Source organism: Salvelinus fontinalis, chromosome 35, assembly GCF_029448725.1.
Source record: "Salvelinus fontinalis isolate EN_2023a chromosome 35, ASM2944872v1, whole genome shotgun sequence".
Classification (NCBI taxonomy): domain Eukaryota; kingdom Metazoa; phylum Chordata; class Actinopteri; order Salmoniformes; family Salmonidae; genus Salvelinus; species Salvelinus fontinalis.
Window position 1 is genome coordinate 2,606,107 of NC_074699.1, and position 25,468 is coordinate 2,631,574.

The window sequence follows — 25,468 nt, forward strand, 5'->3', positions numbered from 1 at the left end:
TTGTCTGTGGCAGAATGTTCTGTGGCTGTGGAGGTAGCGGTTGAGAAGTTGGTATGAGAGGTGTGTCTGGAATACCAGCGCCACCTACTGGCCATGGACAAACAGTCACGCATGCTCCAGATGAGGCACGCACTGAGCCTCAAGCTCCCCCGCAGCAAGACCATGCAATGGTGACGAAGGCATTTCACAGAACACACACACAGTGTGTCTATGGCTACATATTGGTTAATGCACAATTGCATAGAGGTTCACACAGCTTTGATATGGCACTTGACAACATCAATGGGAGTTTGACAGAAAGCAGCTGAAAATGGATCGGAAGTTGAACTTTGACCAGGAGGTATTATCTCTTACCACCTGTTTGACAGTGAATTGTTTGCTGTCTACAGTGTTTGTAACAAGAACTATCACACACTAAATCTTGATGGCTGTTTATAAATCAGGATATACACTGCTCAAAAAAATAAAGGGAACACTTAAACAACACAATGTAACTCCAAGTCAATCACACTTCTGTGAAATCAAACTGTCCACTTAGGAAGCAACACTGATTGACAATAAATTTCACATGCTGTTGTGCAAATGGAATAGACAAAAGGTGGAAATTATAGGCAATTAGCAAGACACCCCCCAAAAAGGAGTGATTCTGCAGGTGGTGATCACAGACCACTTCTCAGTTCCTATGCTTCCTGGCTGATGTTTTGGTCACTTTTGAATGCTGGCGGTGCTCTCACTCTAGTGGTAGCATGAGACGGAGTCTACAACCCACACAAGTGGCTCAGGTAGTGCAGTTCATCCAGGATGGCACATCAATGCGAGCTGTGGCAAAAAGGTTTGCTGTGTCTGTCAGCGTAGTGTCCAGAGCATGGAGGCGCTACCAGGAGACAGGCCAGTACATCAAGAGACGTGGAGGAGGCTGTAGGAGGGCAACAACCCAGCAGCAGGACCGCTACCTCCGCCTTTGTGCAAGGAGGTGCACTACCAGCGCCCTGCAAAATGACCTCCAGCAGGCCACAAATGTGCATGTGTCAGCATATGGTCTCACAAGGGGTCTGAGGATCTCATCTCGGTACCTATTGGCAGTCAGGCTACCTCTGGCGAGCACATGGAAGGCTGTGCGGCCCCACAAAGAAATGCCACCCCACACCATGACTGACCCATCGCCAAACCGGTCATGCTGGAGGATGTTGCAGGCAGCAGAACATTCTCCACGGCGTCTCCAGACTCTGTCACGTCTGTCACATGTGCTCAGTGTGAACCTGCTTTCATCTGTGAAGAGCACAGGGCGCCAGTGGCGAATTTGCCAATCTTGGTGTTCTCTGGCAAATGCCAAATGTCCTGCACGGTGTTGGGCTCTAAGCACAACCCCCACCTGTGGACGTCGGGCCCTCATACCACCCTCATGGAGTCTGTTTCTGACCGTTTGAGCAGACACATGCACATTTGTGGCCTGCTGGAGGTCATTTTGCAGGGCGCTGGCAGTGCACCTCCTTGCACAAAGGCGGAGGTAGCGGTCCTGCTGCTGGGTTGTTGCCCTCCTACAGCCTCCTCCACGTCTCTTGATGTACTGGCCTGTCTCCTGGTAGCGCCTCCATGCTCTGGACACTACGCTGACAGACACAGCAAACCCTTTTGCCACAGCTCGCATTGATGTGCCATCCTGGATGAACTGCACTACCTGAGCCACTTGTGTGGGTTGTAGACTCCGTCTCATGCTACCACTAGAGTGAGAGCACCGCCAGCATTCAAAAGTGACCAAAACATCAGCCAGGAAGCATAGGAACTGAGAAGTGGTCTGTGATCACCACCTGCCCAATCACTCCTTTTTTGGGGGTGTCTTGCTAATTGCCTATAATTTCCACCTTTTGTCTATTCCATTTGCACAACAGGATGTGAAATTTATTGTCAATCAGTGTTGCTTCCTAAGTGGACAGTTTGATTTCACAGAAGTGTGATTGACTTGGAGTTACACTGTGTTGTTTAAGTGTTCCCTTTATTTTTTTAAGCAGTGTATTTATACAGAGAGAGAAGAGAAGCCACAATTACAACTTTGTAATTTTATTTAAAAATGGTCAAATAAATAAATACAAATTGATCGAATGCTCCAAAAATCTTGACTTACTCTGACACTGCAATGGAATTTGCCAAACACTGCATACAAATAGCTACATAAAATAACTCAAGTACAGGAAAGAGGTCAAATAAATCAGTGGATCACAGGCAACAAAAAGGATTGGTAACAAAACCGTAGTCAAAAATAAACAAATACTTCTTTTAAAAAATTATTGTGAAAAAATACAACTGACAAATATTACAAGAGAGTATGCAGTCTGTGTAATAAACCATTTACACTATATTCGGCACATTAGTGCCTTTGACTTGCTACAATGCATCTTAACAAAGAGGAAGAATACTTTACGTTGAGAAAAAGCCTTCTAAATTAATGAAATTATATGAGTGCATGAAGTAAGAGGTGGGACAGAGGTTACAAGAAAGGGGGGGGGTCTCCATATTGATGGAAATGAAATGCAACTAAAACACTTGAAGGCCACAGATGTGACATGATATAGCATGAGAATAACTGTTTTCAGAACTAATCAAGATATGCAGAGATGAAGAATCGAATCAATATTGGTTTCCTAATTGGTTGCTCTCGTTGTGAATATTATTTAGCTGGTGTAGATCATAAATGGAAATAAAAAAGGCTTTAAAATCATTCTTTGGATATTAACTTTGTTTCCATTTTTTTTTTATCCACAACATGACATTTACTTTCTTTCACAGCACAAAGCACTACACAATATTTGAGTTGGCCATACCACATCCTCCTCCCTAAGTCAGAAAATAAAAACAATTACGCCCATAATATTCAGCACTTTGCCTTCAAAGTTATGATCCAATAAAAGTCACTAATTGAGAGGGACATTTCAATTCCTACATGAGTCATTGGGGTACGTATACAGTACATTAAACATTTAATGGTACAGCTGTAGCTTTCAATATACTGCTGTAACACTTTACATTAAGGTAGCCTATACACCTGGTTACTTTTTGTTACTTATTCGTTATAATGGGTTATAAACTAAAATTTGCAAACTACTAAATAACAGATTATAAACGACTTATGAATATTTTATATTTTTTAAGGCACCTTAAAGTAAAGTGTTAACAAGGTTGGAAAGGTGAAATTCAGTTCTATATATGAAAAGTAGGAATGTTTTTATAAGTATAATCATGTCCATACAATCAATTTGCATATGTAGGCATAGGTTTGTTGAGGTTTTGACAGCTGTAGTTTTGTTGTTGGGCTCATCATGCTGAGCACAGATGGGGGAGTGTATTTGCTGAGATCCTTATTATTTCTATTGCATTAGAGGCACTGAGAGCCACATTTTCTAAGCTTCTGCACCAAAAAGGTCCAATAAAAACACATCAAAAGGATTATAAAGATAAGATGAAGAATATGTAAATTATTATTATTTAACAATATTCTGAAAGAAATCTGGCCCCAATTATACATTTTCATGGTAAGTATGTGTCATTGCTGCCACTTTTATCATTTTCATCTTGGCCTGTGAAGATGGCAAGTCAGGAGAGAACTAAAGGATTTAACACTGTTGTGTATTCAACCAAAAGGTGCATTATAATATTTGCTAATTGCTTGTATTTGAGGGACTTGGTGGAGGGACAACTCAAATAGTAGTTCAAATCACAATCCTTATTTTTCATACACTGGCAAGTCAAGTCAAAACTAATCAGAACTCTCTTACGTGATGACTCAGAGCAACTGACCCCTTGGAAATACAATAGGTTCCCATTTTAGCCTATCATCTCAGTTCTGTGCAAAGAGAAGTAGATTTCCTGAAGTGGTTCATCACAAATAGACAATATTTCCACAATTCATTGAATTTTTTTGTGACACTCAAACAAGACCAACAATACACCGAACAGTTTGTTCACGAGGCGCAACAGTTTCTTAAGGCAATTGCTATACAATGGCAAGTACCGCAGGCCAAAAGGAAGAGTGGCCTCAACACAAGACACTGGACTGGGCCATCACTTATTCTTTAACTAATGCTTTCCTTTTGATCTGGCTATAGATTAAAAACCGATTTGCATCTTCTCTTGTGCTTTCCAGTTAATTGCATTATTATTATGATTTTTTTTAAATTTTGAAACAAAACATTGCCATAGTTTGGGTGCATTTCATGTCAGAGGAAATATATAGAGCCCTGTAAAAGCCTTCAAACTCTCTAGGAAAGGCACCCCCAGCGGAACCCATACCGTACGGTGTAGTACAGCAAGTAGGCCCTGTGATGAAATGATATGTTTACTGGCAACCTACTCCTTCATTCCCATTTAACGTCCCTAATTTCTCAAGTGTTTCACAACTAATATATCTACATTGCATTGCAACTCTAGGGACTTAAAACATGTAAAACGGCAGGTTATAAACAAAAGCTACACATACTGTACAAAAGTGTAAAATGAAAAGTGACTTGTCAGTGTGGTGGTGTAAAATATAATCATTCAAATGTTCATATTTACTTTAGACATGTTTATGGCAGGATGAGGGTATGTGGTTCGGTTCCAGTTCTTTTTTGCCAACAAGTTTGTGCTTTTCCTATAGCGTTCCTGACAGTTTTTCCAAACAACATTCGGAAAACAATGTCATTGCCACACTCTCTTTTGTATGTATGTATGTAACTGCCATGCTAAATTTGTGCCTATCAATGGGGACTCCTAATTAAAACCTTAAAAACATTATATAAGAAAATAGCACTGTTTCCCTGCTGTATTTGGATACAATAGCATTTGGCAGTTATGAATTCAGCATATTGAATAATAATTCAATTGCAAGGAACATCTAAAAAAAAAAAAAAAGTATTTACATCGTTTTTTCCAGTTCTAATATATTTTATAAGAAACCAAAGTAATGCGAAACAGAAAAGCACTTTTGAAGAAGCATATCTTGATGTTCGAAAACTAGGAAGACCTGAATATAAACAGATTCCCCCAGAATAAATTGTTAGTTTCCTTTAGCAACAGATCCCAGGGGCGTGACAAACGGACACAAAAAACCTGTCAGACAATATCTGAACTGATAGTTGCTAAGTCCCCGTGCAGGCCTAGAGCTGCATTCACATGGAATATTGATGCGGCAGCTTTCTGTCTATGCCTCTGAACGTATCAATCAACAAATTGGTCAATCACATTCTCAAAATAATAAAAAGGAATGCTAGGTTCAGCAACAATGGATAACGCAAGACAAGTCATGATAAGGTGACCTCGAAAAGAAAAACATCTTCATTGTCAATGAAGCCTGCAATGAGTCCATGTGATGCTGCTGAAGACCACAGGCCGTAAGCTGAATGCTCGGCTCCTCCCACTGTAGCCGGTCCGTCTGGCTGTCTGTTGGGCAGCACTGAGGTGACAGTGGACACAACATGGACGTCAGGCTGACCTATGTTGATCCATCATCTTGGCCAGGTCGCAGTTGCAAATGAGAACTTGTTCTCAACTAGCCTACCTGGTTAAATAAAGGTTAAATAAAAAAAAATAAAAAAAAATCTGTCCTGCGATGTTACTTTAAGCTGTATTGTCAGGAGTTGTTGGTGATCGTAATGGGGCAGGTGGGATAGATGGATGGAGGTGAGCTGGAGCTCCTGTAAGACAAAAAGTGAGATTTGGGACTAATCATATCCCTCAGGCAATACTTCAGTGATTTTCAAAACTGTTGACAAATACTGCAGCAAACAAAAACCTCGTCCCCTGGTAGTTTATAAATTCCAAATGGCTGTTATGGTGTTTTGGTTGATCCAATTGTTTCTGGTGTGGTGTAGGTGGTGGATCTTCAGGCGAGCGGGCAGGTCTCGTCTTTGGACATCTCGGATCCATCTCCCCTGAAGCTGCAGACTAAGACACCCTAAGAAACCATCCCCACAAAGAGGCGCCATGGCGACTATTGGAGGCACACATTGGTGTGATGTTTATTACTATTAACAATATCCTTATTATGAGTAAGAGCGTCAATGTCGTCAGACTTGAATAATAATCCTTGACCTCGATTGGCATACCACTGGTACATAAGTCACCCTCCTTCGTACCTTTCCATTTCTCGGTCTGATAATCATAATGTCCTCTCGGACAATCCAATAATACACAACTACAATAACAACGACCCCAAAAATATATATGTCGGTGTGTGTTAATCGATTGGCAACTTTGGGCAACTTCGTGGGGTGCTTTATCTTTTTCTTTCCCTCTCTTTGGGGGTTCCTGTCCCTGGACTGGGTTGGTGGGTGTTATTTGACCCCCTCTGCTATATCCACAAGGGCCGGTGCTATAGTGTGGGGAGGCTCAAAGGTTTTGCCAAGGCTGCTGCTGTTGAGGTTGTCAATCTCTTTAACTTCCTCTTTCTTCTCTTCCTCCTCGGTCGCCCCGTCCGCGTTGTTGTTCAGGTCGTCGCTGCTATTGTTAGTCGTGTTCTTGTGCTCCTCAGGACTTGTGTCGTCTGTGTGGTCAGCACTGGCACAGTCTGCTCCTCCATTTGTCATGCTGGTCTGGAGCGCTGGCGGTGAGGCCTCAGGGGATGGGCAGAAGTTGATGCCCTGAATGAGACGCACCAGGCCTTTGACCTTCTCCAGGGAGTTGTGCATGTCCCTCTGACGGGCCAGGATAGTGTTCTTGTTCTCCATGCATTTCTTTAGAGAGAAATAGGGACAGACTCATTAGTAATTAACCATCCAGTTCATGTGCTGTTTCTGAGATGACTTCACATGCCTTCAGGGTTAGCCTCAGTGTCATGCAGTGTAATGCTTACCGTTATGGATTGGCTCAGCTGTTTGACCCTTTGTTCTAGCTGTTCTCTGTCCTGCTTCAGTTCCAAGCTCCACTTCACCAGTTTCTGCTTCTCCTCCTCTTTAGCTATCAGATAAACCATTGCAGTCAACATTTAAGTGTTAATTAGATGAACACAAATTAAATTTGGAGGTAGCTCTTTTTATATCTGGCTTCTTCTGTACCTGCTTTATATGCAATGTAGGAATGAACAATAGCGAGGGTTCCAGGCCATGGGATTGCCTCATCTTTCATCAAAATCTAAAGAAGAAAAGAGGAAACAATTGAATCCATGTCAACAATAGGCTTGGTTCTGCTTCTTTTTTAAATGTTTGAATAACCATTCAACCATCCATTATGTTTCAGTCGCTTTTTGGTGGAGACAAGTGAGCGGAGAAATACAATATAATTCAAATACTGAGCTATATATTGTATGCTCCCCCTAAAATTGGGAAATTATATTATACGAATATAATTGTTTAGAGAAAGAGATTTCTGTTTAACAAGTTATACTTTCTTCTCTCAAAAAAGGTAGCGTTCAAAATGATTGACACTCCTAAAGATTCTTATAAATGAAGTAGTCAAAAGGTTTAGTATTTGGTCCCATATTACTAGCACATGTGATTCTACAAACTTGTTGGATGCATTTGCAGTTAACGTTAGTTTTGGTTGTTTCAGATTATTTTGTTCCCAATAGAAATGACTGGTAAATAAATGTATCTAGTCACTTTGATTGTAAATAAGAATAAAATATGTTTCTAAACACTTCTACATGAATGTGGATGCTACCATGATTACGGATAATCCTGAATTAATTGTGAATAATGATGAGTGAAAAAGTTAGAGGGTCAAAGATCATACCCCCAACACATGCTAACCTCCCCTGTTATTGGTATTGGTGAGAGGTTAGCATCTCTTCAGGGTATGATCTCTGGCCCTCTGTAACTTTAGCACTCATTATTCACAGTACCATCCACATTAAATGTACAAGCGCTTAGAAACATATTAGATTGTTATTTGCAATAAAAGTGACTCTAAAATGATGCAATACATTAATTACCATTCATTTGTATTTGGCACAAAATAATCTGAAACAACCAAATGAACTGCAAATGTATCCAACAAGTTTGTAGTCACTTGCCTAGTTAAATAAAGATTAAATTAAAATGTTTAAAAAAAAACAAATAAACAAGCTTAATGTTGTGTGCTATGAATATGGGACCAAATGCTAACCTTTTGACTACTTTAATCCTACGAGTATTTATGGGTGTCAATAATTTTGATGACTACTTTCGAGAAAAAAACATTATTACTTGTTGTTTTTCTAAACAATTGTATTAGTTTAAAATAATATACTTTCCCCGCAAAAAAATTGCATAAAATATAGCTCGGTATTTGAATTATTTTATTTATACAGTTATTATTGCTCATCTTTATCAAGGGTGTCAACAATTTCGGGCCGCACTGTATTATTTAGTTGAAATTGCCTGAATTCTTCGTCCACTTTTAGATGTTTACACAATCATGGCTCTGAACGCTGTTGTCAAGGATTTTAGGACAGAGAGACAAGGCCGTGAATCAAATGATTATTGGTTACTGTAGGTTATCATACTGTATGTTATGGAGACATTGCACAGAGGGATTTCAATATAACACGTCTTCCCTTTCAACCAAGCTACCAAAAGCCCAGGGACACATACAGGGCCCCTTTGGAGGACTTGAGCACTTCCACATAAAGTGCACACATTTTTCAGAGACCAGACAGACAAGAAAAAAAATTAAAAGGTAACAAGATGACAGTGCAAGAAGCATTTTGTACAAATAATGAAGTGAAATGCATGGCGCTTTCTCATGCCTGTTCAAAAACTTTGTTTGGAGAACATACAAAGCTAGGAAACAGTCTTATTGCTAAGACCCCCTACACTAAGACAAGCTCTGAGATTCCTGAGAGCACTAGGACAAGGTGGCATGAGTGGTTCTCACTGAGGTTTCACCTTCTAATATCTCACTCTTACAAACTGAACTTGAATAAACAGGGGCGGCTGTGGCTCAGCTGGAGCTTGTATTAGCTGCATTTAGTTTACAACCGGCCTGGGAACTGCTGGGGGAGCTTCTAAGTGGCTGAGACTGCAGGGACAGATGCTGCTGTTACCTGGTCGTGACATTTGGGGCAGATCCACATGCCCCTGGGAATGGTTTTCAAGGGTGGAGCGAGGCAGTCCAGATGGTAAACACGTGCACATGTGTCACACATGAGCAACTGACCACTGCGCCTGCACACAGTGCAGAAGTCCTCATGGATGTCTCCCTGTCAGGAAGAATTGCATCAATCAGTATTGTGGCCACTACGCCCAACCGATCATACCTGGATATGTGGTACTAGAGGAAAGGGAGTCGAACTTCACTGAATGACACCTGCCCAATCTGACTGTACTCTCAAACTGTTCACATTGTAATTGTGTTTGTGGGCACTGGGTGTTGTTCACACGAACCAGTTTTCACTGGATGACCGCGAGTAATGTTGCTGGTCACGGTACCCTACCAAACCCCAAACACCACTGTCAACAGCAATGACGTGCGATGCGTTGATCCAAACATCCTCAGCCAAAGGAATGAGGGACTTTTCACTTTGTAAGGTTATGGACATCAGGACACACATAGATTGTCACACATAAATGAATGATGGATGTAATGGCATGTAGGGTGTAAAAGTGAATGGTTGTGGAAGGTTTCATGTTGTAAGGAGGGGTGGTCTGTCCTGAAACCATAGGGCCTCAGGGAGATACCACTGAGGGGGGGATTTGGGGGGAGGCTTCCTCTAGTCCTGGTAGGTGCAGTGGGCTCTCCATCAGCTACTTACATCCCTGGAGCTGGGTCTAGGCAGAGGGAGGGTGTGGGGGTGGACGGGGAAGTGAGAGCCCCCCCTCTCTGGCCGGTGGTGGGCCGGGGAGGCGGAATGACTGCTGGTGGGGGATGTTGGGGTGTGAAGACCCAGCTCAGGAACACTGCTGTATTTGGGTGGGCGACCTGGGTGAGATGAGACACGACAAAACAAAACAAAAACAAAAGAAAGGAAAATGGGAGAACAAAATAAAAAAACATTCTCATGACATACCTGTGACAATGGGTCCTCATTGGCTAGCGCATAAGGAAGAGGAAGAGGAGGAGCACAGACAGAAGCGTTAGTACACAGCGAGGGGGAACAGCATGAAGTCGGGTCAAGAGGAAGGGTGAGCTGGGCAAAGCTGACAGTTAATTAGGACAGTAGTTCCGAGAACAAAGCAGGTCAAAGCAAGACATAAGCCACATCGTATCGACCCGCAGGGCAAGACTTTGTTGAAACAAATGTAAAATCTAATATCTACATTATTTCAATGTACTATATGAAACAATAGGTCAAATACAGCTGCATTCAACATTGTCAATCAGAACATGGGAAGCAAATGCTTGGTTCATATGAGGATTCATTCTCCTAAATGTTCTACTCACAGAACCGTAGTGTACCACTAAATATGTTACATAACAGGCCTCTTAAGTCTGTTACAAACAAATGGGTAGTGAGATCTGACTTGGCTTGGCATGCCATACTAGCCTGAAATCCACAAACCTGTTTTGTTAACATTCCACCACATATACTCTGTGTAATGCTAAACATGAGAAAGAGTGGCAAGGAGTAGAATGCTAACTCAGACTGGTACCCAGGCTAATGCCATACACATAGCGTTCAGACAGCGACAGGGCTGAAATCCACATGGGGTTTTGCTTGGTGGAGTCCTGGGGTGAGCACATACAGTACAGAGCTGTGAAGCCATCCTCAACAATACATTCAGAGCAGGGTGGGAAGGCATCTTACTGAGAGGGCAAAGAGAGCTGGTTAAGTAGCACGAATTACAGACAGGGCAAAAGCACAGAGTCAAGTGGCATTAAAAGCAGGAAGTGCAAGGAAAGAGCCAGCTCTATTGCACTAGCATGATAGCACAACCAAAAGAGCTCCTACAGTAAGTCTGTGATGGGGCAGTATCACAGTACAACAAAACAATGTATACTGGTCTCCACAGTTGTACGAGATATGACAGCACAGACTTCCTCCTGGTGTCTGGGAGAGCAGGGGTGCGGTCCAATTGACATTGTGTTAACAAGGTTACAAGGTGGGACACTCCACACAACCCTGAGTAGCTAGACGTTTCCATAACCTGACAGGGGATTCATACTGACCTCTCTTCCTGGTGCCTTGGTGTAGAGGAGTGTTCAGGTATGTGACGCCGTTCTTCTTACGCTGTAAATATAGGTTGTGTTTACTACTTAGGTTTGGTTCTCTCACAGCAGACCTAGAACAGGTACAACCTAGAACAGGTACAGTATCCAGAGTTGGGGTCGGTTCCATTTCAATTCAGAAAGTAAACCAAATTCCAATTCCACATTCTTAACCATTGAAGAGAATTGGAATTTCAATGTACTTCCTGAACTGACTGGAATTGAAATGGAATTGAGACCAACCCTGACAGTATCATCATAATGGCATAATAATAGCAACGTTAGTGGCCTATACACTGTACCTCAGGCTCAAACACTGCTCCACTGTATACTGGGTTTGCTGTTGTTCTCCTCTTGCGCTCCTGCCTCCGACTCTGGATCTCTACACAGGTACAGAATAGACCAGGTCAGTACAACACATTGGACATATCTGATGTTAAATTGTCTTCATGCAGGCACAGACATTATTGTAAAAACGTATACAGAATAGGGTGTGGGGGGGGGGGGGGGTATAAAATATCCATTTGGGCCTTCCAACCTTCCAGATGGTCATATGTAACCAGTCCCAAGGACACCATGAAAGCACGTTTCTGTGGGAGAGAACAAGAGGTCAAATGTTCAGTCAAACGTGTCAGAAAACAAGATTGACCCACAAAGCTGACCATATACAGTACCAGTCAAACGTTTGGACACGCCTACTCATTCCAGGGTTTTTCTTTATTTTTACATTGTAGAATACACTGGTTGAGAGAATGCCAAGAGTGTGCACAAAGCTGTCATCAAGGCAAAGGGTGGCTACTTTGTTTAACATTTTTTTTGGGGGGGGGGTTACTGCATGATTCCATATGTGTTATTTCATCGTTTTGACGTCTACACTATTCTTCCACAATGTAGATAATAGTAAAAATAAAGAAAACCCTTGAATGAGTAAGTGTGTCCAAACTTTTGACTGGTACTATACATTTATTTTCTTGTTTTCATTGCATCTGTGTATAGAGTATAGGCCCACCTGGAGGTTGTCCTCTCCCTTGTTCCTCAGCAGGGGTGGAGGGGTGCTTCTAGCGGTGTGTGAAGGGGAGGAGGGCGCACTGACCGATGTCTTCGGCTCTGTAACACCCCGAGCTTTAACAGTCTGGAGGGACGGAAGTAACGGAGTTAGCTGCACACAACAAGAGTCACAGTCCCTCCACGGTGGATGTGACGCCCCTTCATGAGAGGCTGCTCTCAAAGAGGAAAAACACACATTTTCACACACAGCAAACCAGGACAGAGGGTGGTGAACACCTGGCTTATGTAGGTGGAGGACTCTCCATTCGTGAATGTTATTGGGAGGTCTTCCAATATTCAGTGTATCTACGAACTCACTCTCTGGAATAGAGTTGTGGCAGCCGCTCAAGTACCTAGCCATGCACATCAACAAAGCAGGGTGTCTATGCCGACCAAATTGAGTTAAGTAAGAAGCCTGTGATGAACACAAAAGAGCCAGGCTAACAGCTGGGTGCTTCTTGGTTTAACAGGAATGAAAATGGTAATTCTACTACCGACGGCCCTACTGAAAATATTATCTGGAAGCTAATAGATTTCATTTGATTGGGTCCACGGAGAAGACTGTAATTTAAACAAATCATGCTTGCCCGCCCCCTCTTTGTTCCCCCTCCTCTCACCTTGGTGTCAGGGCTGAGGCTTCTGATCTGAAGGGTCTGATGAGTTGCCAGGGTGGCCAAAATGGTGGCTGGCGAGGTGATGACGATGCCAGTCAGCTGGGCAGATGGCAGGGTCTTGGTGATGCTGGCGCAGGGCTGGCCGTTTACAATGCGTACCTGGTGGATGGGCCCGGTGGTGGAGGCCAGTGAGGTGGAGGTCAGCTTGGTGGTCAACATGACAGGCCGCTGGAGGAGTTGAGGGGCAGCCAGCATGGGAGGAGGGGGCGCAGGGGCGATGGGTACCGTGGAAGTGGGCGTAGGCGTGGCTGGTTTAGGTCGGACCTGGTCCACAATATAGACAGGAGGATAGTGAGTATACAGTATGTAAGGACCCATGTCTTTTAAACAGTAAGAAAAAGTGCATATCAATTATACAGCTTTGTCATTAACCCTCTGTGATCAACACACAAAGCAGCAACAACAGAGGACATGCCACATTCACAACAACGGTTAGCAGGAGGTGGGTTGGCACTGGGCAGGTAGATTGAAGGAACAGCCAAAGCACGTGGTAAGGAACAACACCGCTGACATAGATAGTGAAGCCAGGTAGTAAGCAAGGGGTTACGAAAATGCCACTGAAACAGGTCTTGGGTCAAGCCTTCGGTCCTGAACAAAAAGCATACGAATGCAGGAACACACACACACACACACGTCACAAAAGGACACAAGACAAACAACAAATTAGAAAGAACTTGCTCCACCAGTCCCCTCCAGTAGAATCCCTATTCAGACCTCTGAATAGAAAACCCTTGTAGTCTGGTAGGCTATCCAATCAAACTACCTCAAATGGAGTACATTTGACGTTATAGGACGTCAGATGATAGCTAACGAATTAAAAGCTTAGAAGCTGGTCATTCTAGGACTGATATCCAGTCTAAACGCCCCCTGTTAGTGTTACTGGAGAGAGGCTGCGGGGTGAGGGGAGGGGAGATCCACGTGGACGAACCTGCGTTAGAAAGGTAGGTCGAGGCGTCAGTCTAGGCGGAGGGATAAACTGAGGAACTTTGATAGGCTGGGCAGTGGCCTGCACCTGCGATGAAACCATCCGTTTACACACGTTAGAGAATGCGGAAAACCATACACAGTCTCAAGGAGATAGACCATGAGAACACACTCATGAACGCGCAAGTCGCACAGTGAAGAAAAGTTGGTCCCAGATCCGACTCATTCCTTGTGAAGTCTGCATTTGCAGACACTCTTGCGGCGACACAGAAAAGGGCGATACGTCCTCCTTATCTAAAGAACACGGCAACCCCACCTGTGCCCTGTGATTTCAAATGTTTGTTTACAAAATCAGAAATATACTATTAACACAATTGGGACTTCAGGGACAGTTCAGTGTAAATTCATTTTATGTGCAGACAATGAAGCTGAGTGAGTGACATGTGGGACATACAGTATACTTACAACAATAGTGTTCTTGGAGACTATCCGAACCGGCTCCATTCCCTGATGGGTCAACTTGCTGGATGTCTGAAGGTTGATAGGTGCACTCAGTGAGTCAGGGTGACCTATGCTGGCCTTGGGCGTGTTGCTGATGGCTGTGACCTTGGCGACGGAGGGTCGCGGCGTCACGGCGGAAGCAGGCATGGTAGCGGTGGCAGCTTTCAGTACCAGAGGTAGACTCTTAGTGGCGATGACCGGGGTGATCGTCATCGTGTTCTGCCCAGGAGAGAAGCTAAGTTGAATATGGGGCTACCCTTCAACAACGCATACGAACAGATTACTATTACAGCAGTGTGTGTGTGTGTGTGTGTGTGTGAGCAAGTACCTGTGGCATGCTCAGTTTGTCAGGCGAGGGCAGGGAGGGTGGGGTGTGGAGGTTAGGCAGGGCAGAGGCCTTCCCATCAGGCTGCACTGGGTGCTGGGGCTGCTGATGGGCCTGGACCTCCGGATGATCCTGTTTCACCAGCAGCTCTTTCCTCAGCTGCTCCACCACCTTCTTCTGCAAGACAGCGGAGGACACAGATTTAAGTCGACAGAAGGAATTCTGGAGTTTTCATATGGACCGTGCTGTCCTGGAGAGGTACATACATAATGACGACTCAAACAAAACTGTTCAGTACCAGGATATCAAAAGCACGAAACAAAAGTAAAGAGACAAGCAACTGTCCTTGTCAAATGTTATTATTTACCTCATACAAACCCAATTCCATTCGTTGCTGACTCAGTCATAAAAAAATAAAAGTATCTTGATAGGCAATGAAGGCATTTTTTGCTTAAACGTAATAGAAATGCTTTCTGCTTAAGGCAGAGGGAGGTGGTGAGGTAAATGGGAACAGAAAGAGCGAGAAGAGAGAGGAACAGCATCTGCTTCAGGTTAAATTCACACTGAAGAGAACAGCATCTGCCTCAGGTTAAATTTATACCGAAAATAAACGACATCAGCTAATAAAAAAAAAATGGCCACATCACTGAACTAAAGCAACGGTGGATTCCAAACTGTGTACATTACCCAGTTGATAGTTGAACAAAAAACTATGTATCCACATTTTTATTCTGACTAGACCTTAATAAAATGACATGAGGATTCTTTTCAAACGCATGTAGGCCTAAATCCGGTTAGATATACATGTAGCCCTCACTGTGCAATACCAGGAAGTGTCCTGGAGACTTCTAGTTATCCCTTTGTTATGGCAAAAAGGCACAGATTCAGTATTATATGTGTATATATTAACCACAACCAACTAGTACAGCTAAACATTAATGCAAAGTAAATGAGGATGAACAATCCTTCTAGCCTCCTGCAGAATCAGTTCTTGAAATTCAGTTTGGAATTTGGTCCAATAAAATACCGCCTGGAACTGTTTTACACACACTGTGACAAAGACACGCAAGGCTTGACAGCAAGTGAAGTGGCAGGTGTCCCAGATTCCCCCTGGCTACGGCACATAGGACACCTACCCCAGTTATGAGCAGCCTGCTTCTAGGCAAATCATCTGTGCCATCCCCCAACAGGTTACTACTGGTTCTGACACAGCAAATCAAACATTCTCAATTATCTGTAACCTTACCCACACAGTGAGCATCAATCCTTATCTGGTAGGCTCATAGAATGCTTTCCTGCTTTCTTTTATGCCCAGACAGCTAATTGCTGAACCTTGCACACACACACACACACACACACACACACACACACACACACACACACACACACACACACACACACACACACACACACACACACACACACACACACACACACACACACAGTTTCCAATTGGCTTGGCTTCAGACTAGTTCGCATTGACTGTGGCACTGGCACTGCCCCTCGCGGGCCAGCCAGGAGATAGGAGAGGACACATATGATGAAGTCAGCACAATGAGACGCAGTTCATTCTTCCCTCACATTCACTCTATTGACGTATGCATTGAAAGTCCCGCCCCGCCTGCGTCTGATAAGACAGAACAGAGTCCGACCGCTCTAGTTCACCTCTGTCCATTCACTCACACTCACTGCAGTGAAAAGTGAGCCAATGTCCTCTCAGCAGCCATGGGCGGGCTGAGCCAAACTTTTTGGAGGGTATCTGACTGTTTACGTACATTCTGTCAGAGCAAGTAAAAACACCCAACTGTAGCTTTACAAGGAAAATATAACCATTAATGAATAAATATAAATCCCAATAATGTATATTCTTTCTTACCTTTTATCTGACTTAGTACAGTAATGATCATGCTCTTTTTTTGGGGTATATATATTACTGGCATTGACAATTGTTAGATTTATACTACACTGTTGAGGAAAGAGCTTTTATGTAAGCATTTCACTGAAATACCATTTCAACTTAATTTGATCCCCAATAGGTAAACAACCTTCATGTTTCTTTCTATTCATTGAAATAGAATATGTTTGTTGATCAAATCAAGCAGTAGTACAATACGGAACAGCCTATTTGGAAATAGACCCGACATGCGTCAACAAACACTCTGAGACCACATGGCAACTGCAACATGAATTAATAATGGAAGAGCAATAAGCATGAGGTTTTTTAGAAGTGCTGTTGTGAATGGCATGTATTTGTGTGTTAGTTTAACAAGAGGGGATGTATCAGTATTTAGCCAGTGACTTCTCCCTTCCATTCATGTACTACATCAACCCTCTGGTCTACAGTCCCACCACTGCACACCTCTAATGTAATCTTTCATTGGTTTTGAGGTGAGGGTCCTGTCAGCTCTAGATGGTGATGCTGCTCACATTCCCTTATCTCCTCTTAAAAATCAGGCCTATTTAACTGCTACAGGCGCTGCACTTTCCACCACTCAGTGCAGCATTCCATCACTCAGTGCAGCATTCCACCACTCAGTGCAGCATTCCACCACTCAGTGCAGCTTTCCACCACTCAGTGCAGCATTCCACCACTCAGTGCAGCATTCCACCACTCAGTGCAGCATTCCACCCCCCCAATATTTTTTTACATACATTTTTTTCAGAGACTTCCATGTGCGCATGAATTAATCAATTATAAAGTCATTTTGATTTGACCAATCTAACTACATAATGGTAATCATGTATTTGGATGGTAAATCTCTGTTGATAAACTGCGTAAATCAAGATGTAGCCTATCCACAACACAGGTGAATGCATATGCAATAGCAGTGTGTGCATGCATTGCGTTATTGAGCTTGTTCTGACTGACATTTGGAGATAATAGCAGTCAGTTAGCATGACTTTCATGACTTGTGAAGCCTGTATATGGTTCATTACATGAATTGTGAAGCCTGTATATGGTTCATTACATGAATTGTGAAGAATTCACAACAAGTCACGTTAGCTGATGAACATTATCTCATATAACCACACGTATAAGACCTCCTAAACCTGCGTTTACCACAGATCTTATTTTCAGCGTTTATCCAAAATCCCTCTAAAAAAAAAAAACAGCATTGATTTTCCCCGTAGGCTTTGTCCAACGAACCATTTTTTAAAAATGTTATAGTATCAAAAAAGTACAGACATTTAGGTATACCGTGCAACACTACTAATAAAGACTGAAGGCTCAACATTGGAATTTCATCATCTGCAAAGCGCACTCCTGTTAAGCCTTGAGGACCGATGTAGTGATTGCTATTATTCTTTTTGTTTAACTAATGATTTCGTTTTAAACAAGCCTTTTTACCGTCCGCTTATTATGGCAATTCTAATTAGATGATCGTGTAAAAGGACTCCACAATAATTGCATTTTTATTTTTTAAGTCAGTGTAACGCTTTAGATTTTATTTGGCAAGGTCATTGATGCATATGCATGAGCTGCCCTTTGGTGCTCCGTAAAGAAGAATTGGGCACATTCAAGCATTCTTTGCTGTTATTGCCATCAGCTACATTGAGTCAATGGACAAATAACTTTCTATGCCACGCACACACAACCACAAGCACGCAAAGCAGGACAGCTGCCACGGCGAGACAGGTTTCATCAAAGACCACCCTCGTGATTCTGACAGTTGTCCTTATCAGACAACAGCTATCAGCCGCTAAGGTCTTGGGACATCTTGGGCTAATGCAAGACATCTTGTATCATCCTCAAATGTTCCACCTCTCTTACTCCACATACAGCTACAGTATGTGAACTACTGTCCTTAGGTCCTTTTAACGTACCTCATCTTTTAGCATAACCGTTCAGTATTATCTGATGCTCAGTAATAGCTAGACCAAGCTGACAGCTTTTCAGAGACCATTTTCACAGCAGGATACGTTTCATTATGCAGAAGTCCTTGGGCATACGGTAGATCAGCCAGTTACATTTCCTCTTGGGGTCTCCCTAGTGACGGAATGCTTTTTGTTGAGGGAACACAGCCCAGTAAGACACGGTAAGAAACCTGCACAGGCAGAGATGACCTCCAGAGGGCACAATGGGGGACACTGTTGATGGGATACACTGTTTATCAGTTGTATGTACATACAATGTGGTCAAGGCTTAAATGATAAATAAATACAAAGTCAAAAAGACACGAATCTCTCAAAAACCAAAACAGGATTGGACAATAACTACATTTTACACACAGTCTAACGTACTTTCTTAAAATCATTTGTTGAGACCATAGCAACAATTCCTTTCCAGTTATAGATTTGAACCACAAGTGAGTCATCTCCAGATGCTTGTTGGCGTGTTTTGGAGGCCTTGCAGAAAGCCTTGTGTGTCTGCTGAAGTGCTGAGTTGGCTGCTGAACATACGGCGCAAAGCAGTGGTTGGCTAATCAAAGGCCCAGTGCTCACTCAGCACGCACAGCAGGGTGCCCTATAACTGGCCCCCCCCCCTCTTTCTCTGGGAGGGTCTGTCGTTCACAAATTATACATGGTGGAAAGTCCAAAGGATGCCTCCCGGGGAAAAATCGGAACCAATGCTCTACTAAATGGTCTTTAGTCTCTGGCTTCAAAGAGTCAGCTGTTTCCTCTGTGAGCTTTCCTCAGGGTGTGTCAAAACCCATAGCGCATGTTTTAGAAATCCCTTTCTTCATCGGCATTGCCGTTATTCAGGCATTCACTAGGTGACATTGTCAGACCTCTTTGTCATGAGTCCCCGACTACACGTCGATCACTCACTGGGATCTCTACCGCGTGAGTGACGGGCGAGGGTAAATTGCACTTCATCACTCAGCCTCCGATGGCCATCCCCCTGTCAACGAGGACAGAACGCTGTCATTTCAAATGACATACAAATGGGAGGGGAAGCAGTGACTCACAGATGAGGTTGACTTTATAAAAGCACAAGCTCCTTTATTTCCCCATCTCATCTCAAGGGAGGGATATAACAGATGGAATGAAGGGGTACACTCTGTTCAGACTCACTCCTCCTCATCATGCCATATCATGGAAACCGTGTACAGCAGACCTGGGTCAAATACTGTACATATGGCATATATACTCTGAACAAAAATATAAACGAGCCAGGCCCAGAACATTAGAATGAGTTTTTCCCCACAAAAGGGCTTTATTACAGACAGAAATACTCCAGTTTCATCAGCTGTCCAGGTGGCTGGTCTCAGACAATCCCGCAAGTGAAGAAGCCGCATGTGGAGGTCCTGGGCTGAAGTGGTTACACGTTGTCTGCGGTTAGGAGACCGGTTTGACATACTGCCATATTCTCTAATACGACGTTGGAAATTAACATTAAATTCTGGTAGAGAAATTAACGTTAAATTATCTGGCAACAGCTCTGCTGGACATTCCTGCAGTCAGCATGCCAATTGCACACTCCCTCAAAACTTGAGACATCTGCGGCATTGTGTTATGTGACAAAACTGCACATTTTAGTGGCCTTTTATTGTCCCCAGCACAAGGTGCACCTGTGTAACAATCATGCTGTTTAATCAGCTTCTTGATATGCCATACCTTTCAGGTGAATGGAGTATACTGGCAAAGGAGAAATGCTCACTAGGGATGTAAACAAATTTGTGCAAAACAATTGCGAGAAATAAGCTTTTTGTGTCTATAGCAAATTTCTGGGATATTTTATGTCAGCTCAGGAAACGTGGGATCAACACTTTACATGTTGCGTTTATATTTTTGTTCTGTATACTTTTAAATGACTAACATGCGCTTGATTTCATTTGCCTGGTACAAAGAAAGAAAAAAAAAATTGTCCAAACATTTGATTTAGCTTGGAGTTATAAATATTACATTGGTACTGACCCGGTATATAGCTTACTTATGTTCTTCTTATTTCTATTTTCTTTGTGTGTTTCTGTTCTACTTTTTTTTATAGTACTACTGATATAGATTACTGCATGGGAAAGAGAAAGCAAGAAAGGCATTTCACTGTACTTGTGCATGTGACAATAAAAACATAAAAACTAGAAACTTCAAGATAAACAGACGTATAAACGATGGCATCCAGTACTAATCATCAACATTCCCTAAGATGTATCTTTTCCCATAAAAGCCAGATCCTGTGTATTGGTACTCAGCTATCGTCATTGGCTTACGACCTGCTGACTCTGGCTTTCCTCTCCCTCGCATTTTTATATTTTCATTTTTTATCTTCCTCTGAAACAGGATGAAATGTGAGCGTCACATCTGGCGCTTCCCAGCCATGTGGAGGGAGGTCTGGTGGGGTTGGGGCTGCCTGCCGCCTCTCAGGTGTGAGGATTTATCCCCCCCGACAGTCTCCCCTCCCCTTTTGTGCTGATGGTATTTAAACAGCATGTTGAGCCCTTGATTGAAATTCCTCTCACACTACCGCTTGCCTCACAGTCTTCCCTCTCTCGCTCCCCCTCCCTATCTCTCGGAGCTAGAACTAAACCCATCACAGACACACATTAACACTCCCCTCTCGCTCCATCTGGGGAGATCCATGACACATACAAAGCCTCCATACTGCAGCCAGTGTGTGTAATTGTAACACATACTGCCATGCTTGCACGCACACACACTACAGATTACATTGGGATATCTGTACACACAGTAGCAAGGGGTAGGCAACCCTGTTCCTGGAGTGTTGCAGGTACTGCCGGATTTTGTTCCAAATAGGCATCATTGATCCGCTAATTGATCAGTTTAGTGATTGCCTAAATTCAACACGCCTGGTCTTCCAGGTCGGTTCAATCGAAACCATGAAGTGCCTGCGGAACTCCAGGTGCCTGCAGAACTGCCTACCGCTGCAGTCGACTCCTGTTGCCTTCCTCAGTTGGACACAGGGTTTCCCAACCCTCTCCTCAGCCCCCCGGAATTTCACATTTCTTGTTTTAACCCTACGGACACACCTGATTCAATTAGTCAACTAATCATCAAGCCTTTAACTAATTGAATCAGGTGTGCCAGTTCAGGGTTAAAACTAAAATGTAAAACATCTGGGGGGGGGGCCGAGGAGACGGTTGGTAAACCATGAGTTAGAGTGAGTGAGTCTTCCATGTCCTTTTGTTTCGCAGCAAAGATTCGTGAGGGAGTAATAAACACCAGAGGATGCAACGCGTCAGCTACAATTATTCACTGCTCAAAAGTTCCTATCGCCAAACATAAATACACAGACACACACATATATACGCAGTTACGCACACGCAGCCAATTCAAAAGTACCAAGTGTCAGGTAGAGCTGTATTGTTATGAGATTAGCTTCACGCCACATCTGTCTAATGATGGCAAGGTCATATTTTCACACTTCTTTCATAAAACTAGAGCCCATTTCTACAAACTGACAGAGATTGTGGGGCAAAATACTGAGAACATGAAAGAGTGAAAGATGACACTTGATATTGAGGATGAGACGTTGAGTGTGACAGGAAAGTCAGAGCAGGGATCCTGTCCTAGCCTGACATCATGTAGCTACTCCACACAACCCCTTTCCACCGTCTGCCCTTTCCCTGTGCCTTTCATTATCACCCGTTACAGTTAAAGTGATAGTCAATTTCCCTAACTGTCAAACACTCCGCTGCCAAGACAACGCTCTTCACGGAGGCAGAGTGACCAATGCATATTACAGTAAGTACGAGTGTGATTTAAATGTTTAAAAACGCAGCCAGGCCGCCTCAGTTGCACTAGATTGTGGCGATTTCATGCCGCGTCCATCTCTATCTACTCTGTTACATTGTTACTTGACATTATTAGTTACATTATGCAATTATTGCTTGACAATAGTAAACATTTCTTACAGAGGGTAAAATAAAAGGGATAAAGAGCTGGTCATCCCGTCAGTTTCATCTTCCTCTCACAAGAGCCTGAAGCTGAGTTTAAAGTCAGAGCTACCTCGGGATGGCGTCATTGTAAAGCATTGTAAGGGATCCTGGGATATTTACTATGCTGCTGTACTTTAATGGTAGTCGTTAATATCAATTAGCTGGGGAGCGTTAAAACACAACGCAGCTTCTTTTTTTGTATTTTAGAGAGAGGAGAGGAGACAAAGAGAGGTTGAACAAGAGGGTGCTTAGGTAATTATCATCAGGCCTCTAAAAGCATACACAAGCATTTAAGTTAAAAAAAGAAAGAAATTGATCAATTACATCCGATAAACGTGCATGGTAGATACGTGTCACTACTATTAATGCAATCATGGCTGGCCACATTAGAGGTTGACCTCGGGAGGCACTTCACGTGTTGTCAGCCTTTAAGCTAAGCATAACCCAGCAGATTTAGCTCTACCCCCCCTCCCATCAAGCCCACCACACCTAGAGCTAAAACCCAGGGAGGAAACAGTAAAAGCTTTACAGTCTCCTCAAACACACACACACACACACACACACACACACACACACACACACACACACACACACCACTGCCAGAATGAAGTATTTACTCAGCAACTACATGCATCATGGGGTATGCGCTGCTCTCTTTTACTCAGTCAGTCTCTCAGTCAGCCACAGAGCGCTGTGAAAGTGGGTTAAGCAGGTATAAAACCTCTTCTCTATCCAGACAGCCCTGCTCCCTGCAGATACGCTCTAGTGGGGTGGGAGGAAATGCAGGGCACTGAATACAAATCTACTTTCAAAGTACAAAGTGCTGAACAATGTAAACTGCACCCCGGGCAGAAAAAGGATTAGCATTTCCATGAATGTGTGTTTAATCTACAAACTTAATTTCTAAAATCAATTTACTGAGTCCACCAGGGCAGGGCTTTACCTGCTTTGAAATAGATAAAGCAACTAATAGTATTAACAAATTGGGTGATTTGTTTATTTTCTTCTAATATTTACCAAATAAATTATTTATAATCTCTCGTAATTACCTACAGCATTTCTTGTGTGACGCATATTCTAAATCCTTCTCAGTACAGAATAGAAAACAAGAGACAGAAAACAGAATCCATCTAACAACATACTTAACAAGCTCATTGCCTGTAGTCACCTTCAAAGCGTCCTATAAAGCACATAGCACTCAAATATGTTTTTGTAAGATCTTTAAATTGAGTCAAAGACCTTGGCCTGGTGACTTATTCAGCCTGAGCAAATGTTAATCTATCAAGAGAATGGTGATGTAAGTATCAGTGAATTGCAGGTGGGGTCATTAGTTTTAAGAACACGCCAAGGAAAGCACACCCCAGGAGGTAGTATATAAGGCTCATTTCTGATTTTCACTGTATTAGTCAGGCATCAAGGAGATTATCCCGGATTGTAGTTTAAGGTTTCCGGGGGCAGACAGGACAGACATGCAGTGGAACAGCGCGGGGGCATGTCTTAGTGAAACTCCTCCCCACACGGCTCCCAGAGAGCATGGTAGTTGGCCCCAATCTCCCAGTGACAGCCAGCCAGGCTGCTCCCTTTCTCCTGCTCTCCTCTGGCCTGCCACAGTCTCCTCTCCAGACCACAGTGCAGGGAGCCAGGGGGCATCTGTGTGGAAGAGTGAAGCTGACATTCTAACACAGAGAGGCACCGTGCTGCTGGATTAAAGCACATCCTTCTGGCAAACACACACTCCCTCCCTCCCTCTCCTTTCAAAACAGTGACTTAGCAACGTTCAGCCACAGCACTTCTCAGGAATAGGGATTTTCTGATTATTTTCAGTTTAACGAGAAAAGACATTGATAGAGATTTGATAGAAATAGAGATGCATTCCTCCCCCATTAGTTTTTAAAGTGTTGAGGGTAGAGGTCGACCGATTATGATTTTTCAACGCCGATACCGATTATTGGAGGACCAATAAAAGCCGATACCGATTAATCGTCAATTTTTTTACAATGTATTTGTAATAATGACAATTACAACAATACTGAATGAACACTTACTTTAACTTGATATAATACATCAATAAAAATCAATTTAGCCTCAAATAAATAATGAAACATGTTCAATTTGGTTTAAATAATGCAAAAACAAAGTGTTGGAGAAGAAAGTAAAATGTATGTAAGAATGTAAGAAAGCTAACGTTTAAGTTCCTTGCTCAGAACATGAGAACATATGAAAGCTGGTGGTTCCTTTTAACATGAGTCTTCAATATTCCCAGGTAAGAAGTTTTAGGTTGTAGTTATTATAGGAATTATAGGACTATTTCTCTCTATACCATTTGTATTTCATATACCTTTGACTATTGGATGTTCTTATAGGCACTTTAGTATTTCCAGTGTAACAGTATAGCTTCCGTCACTCTCCTCGCTCCTACCTGGGCTCGAACCAGGAACACATCGACAACAGCCACCCTCGAAGCATCGTTACCCATCGCTCCACAAAAGCCGCGGCCCTTGCAGAGCAAGGGGAACAACTACTCCAAGTCTCAGAGCGAGTGACGTCACCGATTGAAACGCTATTAGCGCGCAACCCGCTAACTAGCTAGCCATTTCACATCGGTTACACCAGCCTAATCTCGGGAGTTTGCTTGAAGCATTGCGAAGAGCTGCTGGCAAAACGCACGAAAGTACTGTTTGAATGAATGCTTACGAGCCTGATGCTGCCTACCATCGCTCAGTCAGACTGCTCTATCAAATCATAGACTTAATTATAACATAATAACACACAGAAATACGAGCCTTAGGTCATTAATATGGTAGATTCCGGAAACTATCATTTCGAAAACCAAACGTTTATTCTTTCAGTGAAATACGGAACCGTTCCGTATTTTATCTAACTAGTGGCATCCCTAAGTCTAAATATTCCTGTTACATTGTACAACCTTCAATGTTATGTCATAATTATGTACAATTCTGGCAAATAAATTACGGTCTTTGTTAGGAATAAATGGACTTCACACAGTTCGCAACGAGCCAGGCGGCCCAAACTGCTGCATATACCCTGACTGCTTGCACAGAACG

At 43.0% G+C, this 25,468-nt stretch overlaps 1 protein-coding gene across 9 annotated transcripts in view; it reads right to left on the minus strand.

Moving 5' to 3' along the window:
• Positions 1–2,042: 2,042 nt before the first annotated feature.
• The window catches only part of LOC129834225 (PHD finger protein 21A-like), a 46,928-nt gene continuing 23,502 nt past the window's right edge, over positions 2,043–25,468 (minus strand). For 2 of the 9 annotated variants that reach the window (XM_055898978.1, XM_055898977.1), the window contains exons 6-18: positions 14,569–14,742; positions 14,205–14,459; positions 13,744–13,827; positions 12,759–13,079; positions 12,104–12,226; positions 11,633–11,684; positions 11,397–11,476; positions 11,056–11,116; positions 9,701–9,978; positions 8,993–9,148; positions 7,026–7,101; positions 6,824–6,927; positions 2,043–6,704 (exon numbers count right to left, since the gene is read on the minus strand). In XM_055898978.1, coding sequence (XP_055754953.1) covers positions 6,306–6,704; positions 6,824–6,927; positions 7,026–7,101; positions 8,993–9,148; positions 9,701–9,978; positions 11,056–11,116; positions 11,397–11,476; positions 11,633–11,684; positions 12,104–12,226; positions 12,759–13,079; positions 13,744–13,827; positions 14,205–14,459; positions 14,569–14,742 — 2,163 coding nt within the window. In that variant the 3' untranslated portion in view covers positions 2,043–6,305. The remainder of the gene's footprint in view (positions 6,705–6,823; positions 6,928–7,025; positions 7,102–8,992; positions 9,149–9,700; positions 9,979–11,055; positions 11,117–11,396; positions 11,477–11,632; positions 11,685–12,103; positions 12,227–12,758; positions 13,080–13,743; positions 13,828–14,204; positions 14,460–14,568; positions 14,743–25,468) is intronic. The other 7 variants (XM_055898980.1, XM_055898981.1, XM_055898985.1 and 4 more) reach the window with 7 other exon arrangements.